Below are 18547 nucleotides of genomic sequence, written 5' to 3' on the forward strand. Positions count from 1 at the left end.
TACACAGTAGGTGAACACTTGACTGTCACACCTTTGCGTGCTTGAGTCTGGCACAGCTCAAGCGGCTACGCGCACTCATGGAGGGTGTGGTGCGCACACTTGGGACCCAGTCGTTATGGGAAACACCTGACGCTGATTTGAACACAACCAGCACACACAGATATAGAAGCTGCTTTCACAGAGGCTTTGCAAACCATTATCAGCACTGTCGCGTTTTGTTTCTAACCATGTTTATAATGCTGTTTAAATACTCTCCGCTTTCTGTTTTTGTTTAAAAAAAAAAACACTTGGAAGATGGCTCTGGAAACTTACAGTAATGCATTTATGTCTGAGGACTACAGTCGACTTGCTAACTTTAGGACTGCAGTTGTCATGAACAGTTTTGCACTCAAGTTTCCATCAATGAACAGTTTATAACTTCAACAAAACAGACTTCATGTTAAAACTATAATGAATTTCCTGGTTACACAGTTGTACTTTGTGACTCTATAGGACACTGTTGTAGAAGCAAGCTATTTATAATCACACAATCTGTCATCACCCAAATGAGGACGGGTTCCCTTTTGAGTCTGGTTCCACTCGAGGTTTAGTTTTTCCTTGCCACTGTCGCCACAGGCTTGCTCATTGGGGATCAATTAGGGATAAAATTAGCTCATGTTTAAAGTCTTTTTAATTCCCTGTAAAACTGCTGTGCAATAATGTCTATTGTTTAAAGCGCTATAAAAATAAACTTGACTTAAAAATCACGCCTGCTAATAAACACTCTTCCTGCACTTAGATCCATCTACTGCTGTCTATCTTGTCGTGTCCTGATTCCCAGATCTTTAACCGAGCCACATATAAAAAGTTCCATGTCTCCATGCTCTTCCAGGTTTTCATCTGTTTGTTCATGTAGAATGATATTTGCAGCACCAGGTAGTTTGAGATGTCTGGGAACTCAATGGATGGATAATTCTCCAACTCGTAGGAAAAATCCTTCTTTGTTAGCATGTAAGGATCTACCCCATTGAGTGGTTTCTATATCCATTCCTTTTGAGTGTACTTCTTGGTTTTAATAACTTGCTTGTTTGCTGAACACAAACATGGCAATAAGTTCTTATGTTAATGGACCAGACTCCACTTTTGGATCATTTAATCCCTTATCAGATGTCCTTTTCTTGGATGTTTTCATCAGATGTTTTATCAGCGGTCCTTTTCTCCTCCACTGGATCTCCTCAGGGCTGTATCCTCTCCCCTCTATTTGTTTTATACACAAATGAATGCCAAAGCCATCATGATTGGCACCACATCATCAAATTTGCAAATGATTGTTATTGTGTCCCTCCTCAGCAGTAACGACACTGAACACGGTCTGGTAGTGAGTGATTTTATTGACTGGTGCAAATCATCCTTTTTAAACATCAACGTGGCAAAAACGAAGATGTGCATTGATTTGATTTTAGAAAAAATCCAATTGTCATCTCACCTGTTGTGATGGACAATCAGGCTGTTGAACTGGTGCAGCAGTACAAATATCTTGGTACTGGGATCGACAACAAACTGTGCTTTGAGCTCCATATTGATGCTGTGTGTAAGAAAGCACATCAGCATACACACTTTATTGTAAGCGTCTCAGTTTTAATGTTGACACCGCCTTTATGAAAATGTTTTATTGAATCTGTTCTTACCTTTTATCTGCTGGCACAGGACACTCTGTTAAACAGAAAAATCGCCTGCAGGGTTTAGTGAAGGTGTGCAGCAAAATTGCAGGAACATCTCTGAATGACCTCAACTACTTGTATAAGGTCAGATCTTTGAAAAAAACCGATCTATCTTGGCTGATCCAAGTCTTCCCCTGTGGTATGAGTTTATTTTGTTACCATCAGGGTGCAGATACAGTCTGCCAAGATGCAGAACTAACGAGATACAGTCTGCCAAGATGCAGAACTAACAGGTTCAAATTGTCACTTATTCCTGCTGCGATCAGCCTTTTAAATGACTCTTAAATCATAAGTCCTGCTGTTATTACCTCACCCGGGACGGAGTCTACCAGGGGGCGAGGTATTGTTTTCAGGCGGGTTTGTTTGTTTGTTTGTTTGTTTGTTTGTTTGTTTGTTTGTTTGTAACGATATTATGGGAAAACAGCTGGATCAATCTTCATGAAACTTTCAGGATAGATGGGCATTGGTCTCAAATAGAAGCTCCAACATTTTGAAGGTCATCCGGTCAAGGTCACCAAAAAGGTAAAAATCGTTTTTGTTGTGGCTACTGCCTCATATACAAGCGCTAGCCACTACATTATCGTGCTGTAAGAGTGTAACAGTCGCGCATGCGCATACACGTGTTCCGATTAAAATGGCCGGTGAGTGTATACAATTCGGTTCACTATTTGAAATAAATGGACTAGACTAAAGAAATTGCTTTCAGACAGGTTTATGCTTCTTACAGAGGGAAAGTGCGTTCCACTGAGCTCTAGTGCTGGGCCATTTCCGGAAAATAAGAATTTCGTTCATGGCGACAGCGTGTGTATGTCAGCCTTGGTTCAGAGGTTTCAGTTTCAAAAACTAAGAGTAGAATAATATCAAGTACAGACACTTGGTATATTTTACTTGTTTTGTTTGTTTGTTTGTTTGTTTGTTTGTTTTGTTTAAATTAAATTGTTCATTTTTGGATCACACTTCATTTTTGTGGCTACTGCTTCATAGAGTAAATATATATGCTATATAAAGCTGAAAAATACAGAATGAAAATACCTCAACCAGAAAGAACACAGTTCTTTTCTTCTATCTTGGAATTGGGGAGATCACATGAGAACAGCGTTATCAAAAAAGAAACAAAAAAAAGGCAGTGCTGATGACAGACAAAAGTTGACATTGGATCAGTAATTGATCATCTTGTAGGTCTCGATCAGCTTGTTTGTGATCATAAACCCATATGTTTAACTTCTCTTCCCTCTTATAGTATGCAAAGGGTCCACTGACATTTCTCTCTTGCTTTGTCTCTCCATTTGTCTCTCCATGTGTCTCTCCTGCTCATTCCCTCTGTTTTCCCCCTTTATCTCAATCTGACAGAGTTCCAGAGTGTTGTCTGTCGTGAGGTGACCCTTCCACCAGGTCCATTGTACCGTGTAGCTGGGTTCTCCCTGTCTCTGCCCTGCACTGTTTCAGGTTATGAGGGTTCAAGAACACAGGACTTTGAGTGGTACTTGTACCATGAGGATGCACCAGAAATACAGATTGGGGTGGTGTCCACTCGAGATAGAGGCTTTCCCTATGCCGTTTTCCAGGATCGAGTGAAATCAGGTGAGATTCGGGTGGAGAGGGACTCTGGCGACAAAGCCAGACTGGTGATTCAGAGACTTCGGCCAGAAGATCAGGGACGTTATGAGTGTTACACACCAAGCACTGACTCACAATACCAAGGCACCTACAGTGCATCTGTGATCGTCAAAGGTAGCTTACATGGATTCAAAATGGAACATACCCTGTGCCTTTTTGTTAAATGGTTGTTATATCTTTATTGTTATTTCCTGTTTACAGTGATTAAAGACACATTGCTGATAACCCACTCTCGCATTCTGAGTGGCCAGACTGTCATAGAAGGGACAGAGCTTCAGCTGACATGTGCTGCTTCTGTCCAGTCAGAACAGCACACACATTTGTCTGTCACATTCGGGATGCGAGGCAGCACAGGCTCTGGCTCTCTGGGCCATAATCTGAAGGAAATCATCTCTATTGACCGTGAGCTACGTGTTACGCCTGGCCGGGGAGGCTCTTATGAGAAGAGGTGTAATAATGGCAAGATTTCTCTGGAGAAGAGGAGTGGAGAGGAAGGGAAGGACCTTTACATTCTGAAGATAAGCATGCTGGCCTTGGAGGATTCTGGTTCCTATTTCTGTGAGGCAGTGCAGTGGGTCTTGGACCCATCAGGCCAGTGGGAACGCATCGCCCAGAGGACCATGGAACTGGGAAGCCTGTCTGTACAACCACTTGGTAAGATGTTGCAAAACCTACCCTGTTGTTCTGACTTTCACTGAGAAATCTCCTTTTCAAACAGCGCTCAGAAAACCCAAGCAGTTTGGTCTAAATACCAGTGCTGCTGTATATATTTAAAGATGACTTTCTAATCACAGATTAAGGAAAAGTTGCCAAGGGGGATGACATCATCATCAGGTTTGCACTTTTTTTCCATTTTTCCAGTTTCAATGTGATCCTGGTTTGAGTGCTCTGATATGATACTACCATTCAGCATAGTGTCCTGTCTGTAACTGGGTAATAGAGCTGTGGAAAAAATGAAGGGACTAAATTTTAATGGTGACCATTTATTAAAAATTAGTCTCTTAATTTTTCCCAAAACTGTATGTCAAGTCTGTTCCAATACCTGATCCAAGACTGTTTTCAGTCAGACCAGTGTTTACCCTGAAACTGATATTTAGTACCTCCCGAGCTGTCATAATGTGTTTTTGTGCTTTTGTATACAGTTTTATACAGTGGACTTCTATTTCTTTATTTTCATAACTAAAGTGTGCCTGTTTCATGGTAGACAGTGACTACATATTCATGCAGATTAAACACAGCTTAGAACCATGATTCACAAAGTGGGATCCGTGAAAGCATTATAGGTCAGAGTTTCCATGAGGGGTTTTTTTTTCCTTTTTTTTTTTTTCCCCCCACAGTGGTGGAAAGCCAACAGCATTATCAGTTAATATGCCTATGTCAAAAGGAATCTAATGACAATTTTTTTAATGAAAATAGGTTCCATGGTGGTGGCACGGTGGTGTAGTGGTTAGCACTGTCGCCTCACAGCAAGAAGGTCCTGGGTTCGAGCCCAACGGCCAACGAGGGCCTTTCTGTGTGAAGTTTGCATGTTCTCCCCGTGTCTGCGTGGGTTTCCTCGGAGTACTTCGGTTAGGCTAATTGGCGACTCTAAATTGACTGTAGGTGAGTGTGAATTGTTGGTCTCTATGTGTCAGCCCTGCGATGACCTGGCAACTTGTCCAGGGTGTACACTGCCTCTTGCCCATAGTCAGCTAGGATAGACTCCAGCTTGCCTGCGACCCTGGACAGGATAAGCGGCTACAGATAACGGATGGGTGGGTTCCATGGTGGTGTAGTGGTTAGCACTGTTGTCTCACAACAAGAAGGTTCTGGGTTTGAGCCCAGTGGCCGACGAGGGCCTTTCTGTGTGGAGTTTGCGTGTTCTCCTAGTGTCTGTGTGGGTTTCCTCCAGGTGCTCCAGTTTCCCCCACAGTCCAAAGACATGCAGGTTAGGCTAATTGGTGACTCTAAATTGACCGTAGGTATGAATGTGAGTGTAAATGGTTGTGTCTCTCTGTGTCAGCCCTGTGATGATCTGACAACTCGTCCAGGGTGTACCCTGCCTCTCACCCATAGTCAGCTGGGATAGGCTCCAGCTTGCCTGCGACCCTGTGCAGGATAAGCGGCTACAGATAATGAATGAATGGAGGTTCCATGATGGAAAGTTCAGAACTGTACTGAGGTGGTCTGTGAATTTTTTTTTTTTAAAGTAGTTAATAGACTGTAGGTCCCCTGGGTTAAAAACAAGGAGGTTATGTTAAACCTTACTTATAATGTAAGTTTTGGGGAAACTGTCATGCAGTGTATACAACTTGCAAGGAACATACAACTTCATGTATCTTTAAGGCTAAATCATTCATATGGTGGAATTGTTATAAAATCATGATTGAAAACACAACTTTGAGATGTATTTTATACCACTGTCATGCTACCATGCAACATCAAGCATTTAAATCGCAAGCTATGCTGTACAATACCTGTGTAATGCTTGTTGTTTGCTGCAGCGGACACTCTGTCTGTGAGCACAGTGCCAGTGGGTGAGGTGGCACTGCAGCCTGGGTCTCGTCTCAGCCTCACGTGTTTGGTGTCGGGTGCGGGCTCATGGAATCGCTCGGCTCTGCTGGTGCAGTGGTTGCGGCGTGGACCAGCAGGAGGAGTGGAAGTGGAGGTGGCCCGCATGAGCCCCAACGGAGTGGTGAGCTGGGGCGATGACATCAGTAGCGAAGGAGGGGGCAGCATGGAGAAGGGGGCAGAGGGGAGATTTTCTCTGCGACGTTTCTCCACCCACCCAGTCGATGCTGGACAATACCGCTGCTCTGTGAGTGTGTACGCTGGACAGCTCAGTCCAGCACCATCCAGCCCTGCTACACTTACTCAGAGGTCTGAGGCCGTAATGGTCAGCCTCCAGAGTAAAGGTGAGTGGCTGAGAGCACAGATGTTGACTTGACCTTTGTACTGATAATGTATGGTAATCTAAAACATTTATGCTTGTAATGTTACACGAGTATAGATGATGTACAAGTATTGTTCCGTTTAGGCATGGTACATCCCTCAAAATGTTACATTTCAGGAAGCTGAGTTTTAAAGCCCAAACAAAGCTGGTGAAAATAAGAGAAAACTGTATTTCCACATTTGGCGATGTAGAAAATGTTTGTGTGTAAGTATTTGCATAAGCCATAGTAAACAAAATTATTTCTGCTGCATTTAAAAAGGTTTTATAAATGCTGATTTCTTTTGCATGTTGGTTGATAAATGGCAATCACCTGGAGATTACTGGGCGTGTGCATGCCACGGCTGATTTCGTGTGGTGACGCCCACAAAAATGTCAATGTCAAGGTTACGGGTCAGAAAGTGCCAAAAGAAAAACTTCTATTAGGCTGAAGCGGAAGTACTTTTGACTCATGTCTATGAGAAAATATATACGAGGGTAAGTCAAAAAGTTCTAAGACAAATGAAAAAAATCTTAATTTATGAAAATAAAGCTATTTCTCTACATATCCTCCATTTAAGTCTAAATACTTCTGCAAGCGAGATTTCCATCGGAGAATTCCTTCTTTATATTCCTTTTTTGAATTCTTTTGAATTCCTTTTGAAATTATAACCTCTGTCTTAGAACTTTTTGACTTACCGTCGTATATGTTATAATATTTCGCAGTGCATTTGGCAGGTTCACAGCACCTGAAAAAGCCAAAATATGAAGAGAAATTAGAGGAGTTGTCTATCCAGTACAATATACAGTGTTGCTTGAAAGTTTGTGAACCCTTTAGAATTTATGTTTCTGCATAATGACCTAAAACATCAGATTTTCACGCAGGTCTGAAAAGTAGATAAAGAGAACCCAGTTACACAAGTGAGACAAAAATATTATACTTGGTCATTTATTTATTGAGGAAAATGATCCAATATCTGTGAGTGGCAAAAGTATGTGAACCTCTAGGATTAGCAGTTAATTCGAAGGTGAAATTAGAGTCAGGTGTTTTCAATTAAGGAAAACACTGCATTCCAGCATAAGAACCTTATCCCATCTGTGAAACATGGTGGTGGTGGTAGTATCATGGTTTGGGCCTGTTTTGCTGCATCTGGGCCAGGACGGCTTGCCATCATTGATGGAACAATGAATTCTGAATTATACCAGCGAATTCTAAAGGAAAATGTCAGGACATCTGTCCATGAACTGAATCTCAAGAGAAGGTGGGTCATGCAGCAAGACGATGACCCTAAGCACACAAGTCATTCTACCAAAGAATGGTTAAAGAAGAATAAAGTTAATGTTTTGGAATGGCCAAGTCAAAGTCCTGACCTTAATTCAATCGAAATTTTGTGGAAGGACCTGAAGCGAGCAGTTCATGTGAGGAAACCCACCAACATCCCAGAGCTGAAGCTGTTCTGTACGGAGGAATGGGCTAAAATTCCTCCAAGCCGGTGTGCAGGACTGATCAACAGTTACCAGAAACGTTTAGTTGCAGTTATTGCTGCACAAGGGGGTCACACCAGATACTGAAGCAAAGGTTCACATACTTTTGTCACTCACAGATATGTAATATTGGGTCATTTTCCTCAATAAATAAATTACCAAGTATAATATTTTTGCCTCATTTGTTTAACTGGGTTCTCTTTATCTACTTTTAGGACTTGTGTGAAAATCTGATGATGTTTTAGGTCATATTTATGCAGAAATATAGAAAATTCTAAAGGGTTCACAAACTTTCAAGCACCACTGTAAGCGCAGTCAAAAGAAAATATTTTGACGCAAAAACTGAGTAAAAAAAAAAAAAGTATTACTTTTAATTTAGTGTTTCTCTGCTACTAGTGGAAGACAAATCATGACGAATCCCATGGAAAGCAAAACCAACTTATAAGCCAGCTTTCAGCCTCTAAAATATATATTAAAAAAAAATCAGGGCTCGAAATTCTTTTTTTTTTTTTTTTTTTTCCCCCACCAGCCAGCCGGACTAGTTACCTTCCAAAGTAACTAGCCAAACAGAAAATCAACAAGCCAAAATTTGTTCATGTATGAATTTTACTTCTGTCAAAAATAACACAAAAGAGAGTAGTTACCATTGTTCATGACTAATGTGCATTTATTTCAAGACCCGAGTATTTTGATACTGTTGTTAAATACATAAATGAGAACAACACAGAGCACCATAATATACTATCAACAAATAATAATAATATTGGAAAACTTGGCAACTTGGTGTATGAGTATTGAAAGCAAATATACTTACTATCATGACTATAGCACCCAAAATCTGTCCAACATGCTTTCTGTATTTAACCATTTATGAGAGAGAAAGCATTAGGAGCTTCATATTGACTAGGAATCAACTTGAAAAAAATTAATTATTCCATAAAAATCGTATCGCAGCCAAGGCCTACCCTGCTCCCACGTTTGCTTATAAGTCTTTTGTCTTTTCTCCTCTTCAGACCGAGGTCGCTTTGTCCCCGTCTCTGGCGGTTTCTGTACACCTTTCAGAAAATTTCACATCGCAATGTAGCTTTGGCAGATGTAGATGTAAACAACAACAAAAACGCGTGTTTAAACGGGCGATAATGTGGCCACATCTATTGAATTTGATAATGTGATGTGGCAGCGGGGGCGTGGCCAAGTGGCGGTCTGTGAATGGAGGGCGGAGTCAGGGAAGGTAAGTGGTGGAATCATTGCACCTGATGGGGATTAACCTGTGTTTGTGTATCTTCCCCAGTGACCACGCCCTTTAAAAGGAGAGGAGAGCAGAGAAAGGGAGCTCTCTCTCCCCAACCAGAACACGTGTGCGCGCGCGCGGCTGGGAAGTGATAAAAGGCTGAAAAGCTAGCAATAAATAGTTCATTGAGAACTCAGTCCTGGCCTGCCGTGCTTCTGTGCTCCACCCACCTGGTCCAATACTACATGTGATTACCGCGATATTCAACGAGATGCGTTATATGCATGCGCAGTAGTGAAAAAACCGACAGCCTGACTTGTACACGATATGATTCGGAATTCTTCAGTATTTTCCGTTCTGCCGATAAACACATTGATTAACACAGACACGGCACACGCTTAATATGTGGTGGCTTTAGTTGACGGTGTGTCTGAATCTTCGCTTCATATATATTTTTTTATTTTTAACTAGTCAGCTGGGCTGGCTAGTGACAGGAATTACCCGCCAAATGACAAATTAAGTCGCCTCGGGTGACCGGACCACCGCGAATTTCGAGGTGTGTGTGTGTGTGTGTATAATATAATATTTTGCCTCCAAAGGGCATAATGTGCTATCTCTTCTATTAATATCAGTTCTGCTATTTGCACACCCTTTATTTACACATATCTGTTCATATCCAGTTTGATAAATGAGACACACTGTTTTTATGAGCCACTTAAGGATAACAGCATTTTAACTTTTTTTTTTTTTTTAATGAATTAAATAATGTGTACAGATGTCTACAGAAAACATTTACTTATTGGGCTGAAAACTAGCACAAATATTGAAAATTAGCATAAATATTGAGTTGTGAGGTTGTTGTAGCATTTCTCTCATATCATTCCTCTGCTATTACATACTCTAAAGACAGGCTCCACACTTGCAACCAAAGTTTAAAATGCTGATTCTCCCTTTGTTGGCACAGAGGTGAGTGTTCTGGCAGTCATCGAGTTACTACATCGGCCACTCCTGAAACGTGGGAGCACCATCACCTTGCTCTGTAACGTGTCCGTGGTGACCACAGGCCCCACTCAGGTGGAAGTGCAGTGGTGGCAGAAGAAGCAGGACCTTGATGGGAAAGAAATGCCCCTAATAAATCCCAAAGGCAGTATCCTCGCAACACTGACCCATGATGGAATGTCTCGAATCTACAGTAATGGAAGTGAATTGAGCGTTGACTGTATTTCTGCTGGAAAATACAGACTACGCATCTTTTCAGCACAGGAGGATGACCAAGGGGATTACCGGTGTCATGCAGAAGTATGGACCCAGGACCCCCATGGAGGCTGGTACAATACAGGTGCCACGGCAGAGTCAGCCATGGTATACGTGTATTTATATGCACGAGGTAAGTTTTTAAGGAAAGACAATTCCAGAAAAAAAAAATAGACGTGAAATTGTGGCTTTGTCTGTATCTCTCCCCCTTTATTCCTTCTCTTCTGTGTTTATTTTTACTTTTATGGGTTTTTTTTGTTTGTTTGTTTTTTGTTGTTAGTTTTGAGGTTTCCTAACTTTTTTTTGTGGGTAAGAAATATGTGAAAATATGTATATCTACATCTAAAACCCCATACCAAAAAAAGTTGGGACGGTATGTTGAAACTGAAATTAAAACTGAAAATAATTCAATTATTTGTTTGTTTAAAAAAAAATTATTGGCCCTATATTGCACTCAAAACAATACAACAGCACAATATTTGTTTTACCTCATGTTTTTTATTGTGGGTTTTTTGGTTTGTTTGTTTTTTCCCCAAAAATAACCACTTATTTCAATTTTGATTCTTGCAACACATTTTTAAAAAAAAGTTGGGACGGAAAAGCATTTATAATGTTGTTGTTCCTTCTCACAACACTTAAAAGATATTTAGGGACTGAAGATACCAAGTGATGAAGCATTTAAGATGTTATTTTGTCCCATTCTTCCTGCAAATAGGCCTTAAGATGAGCAACAGTACAGGGTCTTCGTCACATTTTTCGTTTCAAAATTCACCACACGTTCTCTACTCAGGACAGAGTGAACAGGCACCCTCTTCTTCCACAGCCCTGCCTTTGTAATGTGTGCAGAATGTGGTTTTGCGTTGTCTTGTTGAAATATCCCTGGAAAAGATGTCGTCTTGAAGGCAGCATATCTTGCTTCAAAATCTCAGTGTACTTTTCTGCATTAATGCTGACAATACAGAAGTGCAAGTTACCCTCATGACAGACCTTTGGCTTTTGGACTCGTTGCTGGTATCAGTCTGGATGGTCCTTTTCGTCTTTGGTCTGGAGCACACAGCATCCATTTCTTACAAAAAATACTTGGAATACTGATTTATGAGTGCAATACACATTTTTACTGTGTGATGGTCCATCCCAGATGTCTCAGAGCCCAGAGACATCAACGATGCCTCTGGACACCGTTAACATAAGGCTTTCTTTTTGCACAGTAAAGTTTTAACTGGTATTTCTGGCTGCAAGTCTGTATTGTAGTGCTTGACGAAGATTTGCCAAAGTAATCCTGAGCCCATGTGGTTATATCAGCTGTAGATGAATGACGGTTCTTGATGCAGTGCCATTTGAGGGATTGGAAATCATGAGTATTCCGCTTAGGCTTGTGCCCTTGCCCTTTACACACTGAAATTCCTCCAAATTCCTTGAATTGTTTAATAATATTATGCACCATAGAGGGTGAAATATCCAAATACCTTCATATCTTTCTTTGAGGAACATTGTTTTTAAACATTTCAATCATTTTTTTTTTCATTCATTTGTTGACAAACTGGAGATCCTTGGCCCATCTTTGCTCCTTAAAGACTAGGCCTTTCTTGAATACTGATTTTGTACCATATCATGATTACAATCACCTTTTGACATCATCTGTTTCAAATCACATCTTTTTTTTTTTTTAACCTCATTACTAGCCCTAAATTGCCCACATCCCAACTTTTTTTGGAGTGTGTTGCAGACCTGAAACACAGGAATGGATGTATGTTCACAAATGAAATAAAATTGACCAGACACATACATGTCAACCTTTAGTTACCCATGCCCTTACAAAATCTGTACTTTTCCCTTACATACACCCATGAGCCCTTATACACGAGAAAAAATTCCAATATATAATCCAAAGCACCGATTATTTTATTCCACATTATACACGCCTATTGTAATAGGCATATTTATCACACTGCATCAAGTTAAAGGGATCAAATAAGCATGTACTGAATAAAAAGAAATTTTAGATCCCAGAGAAAACAGAATTAAAAAGGACTATGTACAGTCAAGTAAACAATTATCTACTAAAGAGAGTGACTGAACTATAAACTTATTTAATATACATTGTATCAGTAATACCAGAATTATTGATGTAAATTTTGCAAATAAAATGTATTAATATTAAATAGTTCATAAAAATTACACAAAGTTCTATTTGACAAGTGTTGACATCACCTACAATATTACATTCCACCAAAGAAAATTACTTGAAATATAACAGCAGTACTAACTAGGTATGTTAATTAAAATAGTAGGTTACATGTAATAAATTATTGTGGCAGCAGGGGCGTGGTCAAGCATCGGTCTGTGACCGGAGGGCGGAGTCAGGGAAGGTAAGTGGCAGAATCACTGCACCTGATAATGTTTGTGTGTCTTCCCCAGTGACCGTGACCTATTTAAGGAGAGAGAGTGAGAGCAGAGGGAGCTCTCTCCCCAACCAGACGACTGTGTGCGCGCGTGGCTGGGAGAGTTAAAGTTTTACACTGAAAAGTGAAAATAAAAAGAGTTTTGTGAACTCAGTTCTGGCCTGCCGTCCTTCTGTGTTCAGGTCCCGGGTTTCAGCACCACTGTGACAGTTTGTATGGGTGGGTGGAGCACAGAAGGACGGCAGGCCAGAACTGAGTTCACAAAACTCCTTTTTATTTTCACTTTTCAGTGTAAAACTTGGGCGGCACGGTGGTGTAGTGGTTAGCGCTGTCGCCTCACAGCAAGAAGGTCCTGGGTTCGAGCCCCATGGCCGGCGAGGGCCTTTCTGTGCGGAGTTTGCATGTTCTCCCCGTGTCCGCGTGGGTTTCCTCCGGGTGCTCCGGTTTCCCCCACAGTCCAAAGACATGCAGGTTAGGTTAACTGGTGACTCTAAATTGACCGTAGGTGTGAATGTGAGTGTGAATGGTTGTCTGTGTCAGCCCTGTGATGACCTGGCGACTTGTCCAGGGTGTACCCCGCCTTTCGCCCGTAGTCAGCTGGGATAGGCTCCAGCTTGCCTGCGACCCTGTAGAAGGATAAAGCGGCTAGAGATAATGAGATGAGATGAGTGTAAAACTTTAACTCTCCCAGCCACGCACGTACACAGTCGTCTGGTTGGGGAGAGAGCTCCCTCTGCTCTCGCGCTCTCTCCTTAAATAGGGCGCGGTCACTGGGGAAGACACACAAACATTAATTAACATCAGGTGCAGTGATTCTGCCACTTACCTTCCCTGACTCCGCCCTCCGGTCACAGACCGCCGCTTGACCACGCCCCCGCTGCCACAATTATATATAATCATGTCAAACAGTAAATGAAGGTTAGTAAAAGTTCTATTTGAGAAAAAAGTGTTGACTCCACAAGCAGTGTTAGAGCCAACTAAAGATGACGGAACCACATCAAGTATATTATGTAAACAAGGATAAGTGAAAAATTAATAAATTATGAAGGTAAATTGAAAATCTTCCCAGTAATTTATAACAAGAATTTAAATCTTATTCTTGTTTGGAGTGTTCCTTGTTGTACAAAGATGTTGCAGATTTGGCACTAGCTATAATATCACTGCTTGGGCAGCAGTTGTAGCTCCTCATCACAGTTCATTTTAATTTGCAGATATGCAGCTATATTTTTTTTCTGTACTCAGGATGAATTTTCCTAACCAATGAAAAAGCCCTCTCACTATTTGCATTGCTATGTGGGAGGCACAGCAAAGCAGTAAAAAGTTGTTTCAGCATTGGAAACCTGGCAACACCCAGAGCAGTTTTTATATCAAAGACCTTTCCCCAATATACATCTATTATTTTCCTGGTCGATAAAAGAAAATCGGAGCACGGCAAACATGTAGATGGTGTTAAATTGCTTGCATCCCCATACTACACATTTTAGAGACAGGTTACCAACGGTCGTTACCACCATTACTCTTCATTCAATACTTTTCCAGTTTACTGACGACTGATGGTAGTAACAGGTGTTGGTCATCTGTGTCTACATATAACATCTATCAGCAATTAAAATGTTTAGGGAAGCGAAACCAGAAATCGCTGGGTAACTACAGTTGCCATTGTATAAACGGCGACTCCCAGTATCGCCTCCCTAAATTATCATCATAATGGAGGAAGCTTTCCTACATGCAAACAGTAAAAAAAAAAAAATTTTTTTTTTAAACGCAAATGCTTACCTGTGCAGTCTTTGAATCAGGAAACTTTTTTTTTTTTCACTAGCTGCGAAAAATAGTCTGCCACAGTCGGGGGCATGTTGTGTTCCACGAGAAATTGGCAGAACATTACTTCTGCAGCTGTCCCAGAAGTCTGGGCAGTCCGAGCCAATGGACTTAAATGACCGAGAAAACCACGCGCAACTATAAAACCATATAAATCGAAAATAGTTCCATTTCATTGGGCATGCGTGTTTGAAAAAATAAATGGTGGATGCTAAGAATTTTTTGGGAGTAACAGAAAAAAAATCTCCGATACAAAACGTAATTTTCCCATATGAAAATCAGTGTACGCTGTATTAGCCAAAAAATTTGCATTTTCCCGTACAAAATACAAGGAAACCGTATAACTTGACATGTATGCAGACAAAACATGAAATGTCTTGATTTTATACTGTCTGAAATGAAATATAAGTCAAAGTAAATTTAGAAATCTTTTTTTTAATTTGCATTTTCTATAACCATCCCTACTACTTCTGATTTGGAGTTGTCGAAAGGGCACTCTTCAGACAATATATTAGTGATCTTTTTATACCGTGCCTTTAATAAAGAGAGAGAGAGAGAGAAGCATTATTAAAGTAAGAGATTATGGAAAAGCTTAGCTATTGGCTTTGATTAATTTTGATGCATATCTGACATGCTGATATGTCTGCAACAGTAATGCACTGAATCAGATTTAGTGAGCAACATTGCTGTGCTGTTATTTATAAATGTTTGCCGATAAGAAACAGTCTGAATTGCTGAACTACTACATAAGGATCTGTTTGCATTTACTTTCTGTCTGTTTTTCTCCAGTTACTGACCTTCTGCTTATACCACTGGTGGTTGGTGTCTCATCTGCCCTGTTTGTGGGAGTGGTCATCATTGCCATGGTAACATGCTGTTTCATGAAGCGCCTTGCCAGGCAGCGCTCCAAGATAAGGAAGTAGGAAGCTGGCCAATTTCCCTACCTGCAGGCCAATAAACAAATTGTATGGATAAAATATATATTATATAAAACTAAGAGTGTACTTAATGGAGGAACTTCTGCTGGTATGTTTGTGAGAGAGAGAGCTCTGAGTGTTGGGTTGAATCATTAACTCACACATTCAAAGTGTGCCAACAAGTTAATTATTTTCTTCTAAGCCACAATTAGCCAAATTGACACGAGTAAAAAATTTTAAGTGGTCAAATTCGCAGCATTCAAAACATGTCAGCGGCTTAAAATGGCTTTTTTGTTTGTTTCAAAGGATGGACCAATTTTTTGTGTGTTTTTTATAAATGTGTAATAGGTTTAACAAAACCTGGTTTGGTACAAGAAACATGTATAGTATTCCTATATAGCATGCCATAAATGTTTCACCATTGTTTTATGGTATTTATGGAACAATGAAAACGAAGCAAAATGTTGCACTGACCTTTGTAGGGTTAAAGACAAGCCATTCCAGGTACTTCTACACTCAGCCCACACACACACAGTTTATGCAGTCTGTACTGTAATTAAGTAATCCTTGATGATGGGAATTAGTTTACAGTGGGTGGAATAAGCTAAACACGGTGTGTAGCATCCCAGCAATTTAGAAATCAGCTTGGAGCCACTGAATGAATAGAACCATGCCACTGTAGGAGTAGTAGTAGTAGGTTATATTCTGAATTAAACCAGCAGTGATGGTACACACTGTAAAATAAATTCAACTACCAAAAAGAAACTTGACCACTTTATGAAAATTGAAAATGCTGATAAATCTGATCCATGTTTTCTACTGCTGAAAGGCTGATTGGTGCTCCCCTTATACTGCAGTAAGGCAGTGCAGTATGTACCAGCACTTGAGCTGTTAGGAGACACAACTTGAAATGTAGTGACTAAATGACATGATGTCGCAAAAACTAAGCATCCAGGTCAAATCAGACAAACCATGAATGGACTTTTCAGCTAAATCAGTAGGACCAAAGCGATTCTTAATTTTAAAATTTTTTTCTTTAAATCTGTATTCTGAACCTTTTTATATTTTGCATGTTTTCTGTTTTATTGGGTTTCCTGTGTTGCACTGCTATTGAATTGAGGCTGTGAAATGGATGTCTTTCAAAAAAAAAAAAAAATGTTTTGTGTTGTAACTTGTATGAATAAGGGGGATCATTCTGCACTTGTCTCCTATCAGACTATTGCTATTTTTTTAAACATCTCTTATAGGATTTAACCACAGTAAGTTGAAAGAAAATGAAACAGAGTGGCTTAGGTCATGAGTACAGGGACAAAAATACAAGGCACTTGTATGAATCTGTAGCACTTCTGTCCCTTTTTTAGAGAATTGATCTGATTGTTGTTTTCAACTGTGATTTAGGAGATAACAAATATCTCTGAGCCCTGTGATTTGTTAATAGGGCGGACACATTTGGAACGTTACTAAACACACATTGCTGTTGCAGGTGCTTTTTAATGTTCGGCTCACAAATCTAAAAGCGGATTTATCCTCTCGCCCAGCTGGGCCATCTGACCATTTCAGTGAGAGTAATGTAACACGAGCTGTCGATTAATCCTTATCTTTACATTGCAAAGACACATTAAATTTGTCATGCACTGTTCTGGATTTATGCATCTGTTCCATGCAGCCTAGTAGCCTCCCCCCCATTCTTGCACTAGTGGCTGCTGGATAGCTCTGCATGGTTTTGCATGGACAGGCTTGGACTCACTTAGCAAACCCATGGAAATGTCAGGCCTCAGAAGTAATGTACCTAAAATCACATAGGCACAAGTGAATTTTCTATGTACCATCTGTTTGTTTGGGGTTTTTTTTAATGTGAATTATAATGATGATTAGACTGCCTATTAAAGCTAATTTCTGTGATTTTGTAATTTAGTTTAGATGTCCATAATCTACTGCATTTTACTCATGTTGGCAGTGAACTGTGATTATTTTCATTGTCAGTGAAAATAACCTGTACTGCGTAATTGTGGTTTAGGGACATGAATAAATAATGAAATCAAGATGATTATAATAAACGTATAGTTTGGTGACTCAATTAGGAAAGAAGTAACATATTTATTAAAATAATACAGTCCATAGTATTTTATAAATAACTCTGAGTGTTGCGTTTGGTCAAAGTTGTGTATGGTCAGATCTATTTGTAAACAGCATATACATATTCCACTGTCCTTGATCTTTCAGAGTTGGCCATGGCCACCCTTTAACTCTGCTCCACTGCCTTCAATGTTTTTGTCTCACTCAAATAAGTGTTGCATTCTTTGTGTAATTACTATTAATAATGCACTGTAATATATTGACTGTCTTTAGGCTCTGTATTCTGTTTGGCTGCATATGTCTCTTAGGCTGCTTTCAGTCTAGGCATTCTGAGATTTTTAATGCCTGGAGTACATGTGGCAGAGGCAAATCTATGGCCTGTTGACGCTGCAGGCAGGAAAATGCAAGGGGTCCTCCTGGCATTTTTTATTTTTTTGTCTTCTTAGATGTTTCCCAGATGCCTACACAAAGAATCAGAAATACACACAGACACACACAAAACATTTTAGAATGTAAACTTTTTCATGGCTTTATGCTAATAGAAATATACAATTCAACTCCTTGAATGAGTAGAATATAAAATAAGTTAAAATAGATATATTAAGGGTAGCACAGTGATGTAGTGGTTAGCAAATCAAATCAAGTTTATTTGTATAGCGCTTTTAACAATAAACATTGTCGCAAAGCAGCTTTACAGAATTTGAACGACTTAAAACATGAGCTAATCTATCCCCAATGAGCAAGCCTGTGGCAACGGTGGCAAGGAAAAACTCCCTCAGATGACATGAGGAAGAAACCTCGAGAGGAACCAGACTCAAAAGGGAACCCATCCTCATTTGGGCAACAACAGACAGCCTGACTATAAAATTCTAGCAATAGTAGCACTGTCGCCTCACAGCAAGAAAGTTCTGGGTTCGAGCCCAGTAACTGACAGGGACCTTTCTTTGTGGAGTTTGCATGTTCTCCCCGTGTCTGCATGGGTTTCCTCCAGGTGCTCCAATTTCCCCCACAGTCCAAAGACGTGCAGGTTAGGCTAATTAGTGGTTCTAAATTGAATGTGAATGGTTGTCTTTTTTTGTGTCAGCCCGGCAATGACCTGGCGACTTGTCCAGGGTATACCCCATCGCTTGCCCATAGTC

General features: G+C 40.3%; 1 protein-coding gene across 1 annotated transcript in view; it reads left to right on the forward strand.

Annotated features, from left to right (window-relative positions):
* The window catches only part of igsf8 (immunoglobulin superfamily, member 8), a 41369-nt gene extending 23980 nt beyond the window's left edge, over window positions 1-17389 (forward strand). The window contains exons 2-6 of the mRNA XM_060919380.1: window positions 3051-3431; window positions 3519-3971; window positions 5801-6211; window positions 9906-10328; window positions 15205-17389. Of these exons, the coding sequence (XP_060775363.1) occupies window positions 3051-3431; window positions 3519-3971; window positions 5801-6211; window positions 9906-10328; window positions 15205-15338 (1802 nt within the window). The 3' untranslated portion in view covers window positions 15339-17389. The remainder of the gene's footprint in view (window positions 1-3050; window positions 3432-3518; window positions 3972-5800; window positions 6212-9905; window positions 10329-15204) is intronic.
* Window positions 17390-18547: the final 1158 nt, after the last annotated feature.

Source organism: Neoarius graeffei, chromosome 4, assembly GCF_027579695.1.
Source record: "Neoarius graeffei isolate fNeoGra1 chromosome 4, fNeoGra1.pri, whole genome shotgun sequence".
In the NCBI taxonomy this organism is placed as follows: Eukaryota; Metazoa; Chordata; class Actinopteri; order Siluriformes; family Ariidae; genus Neoarius; species Neoarius graeffei.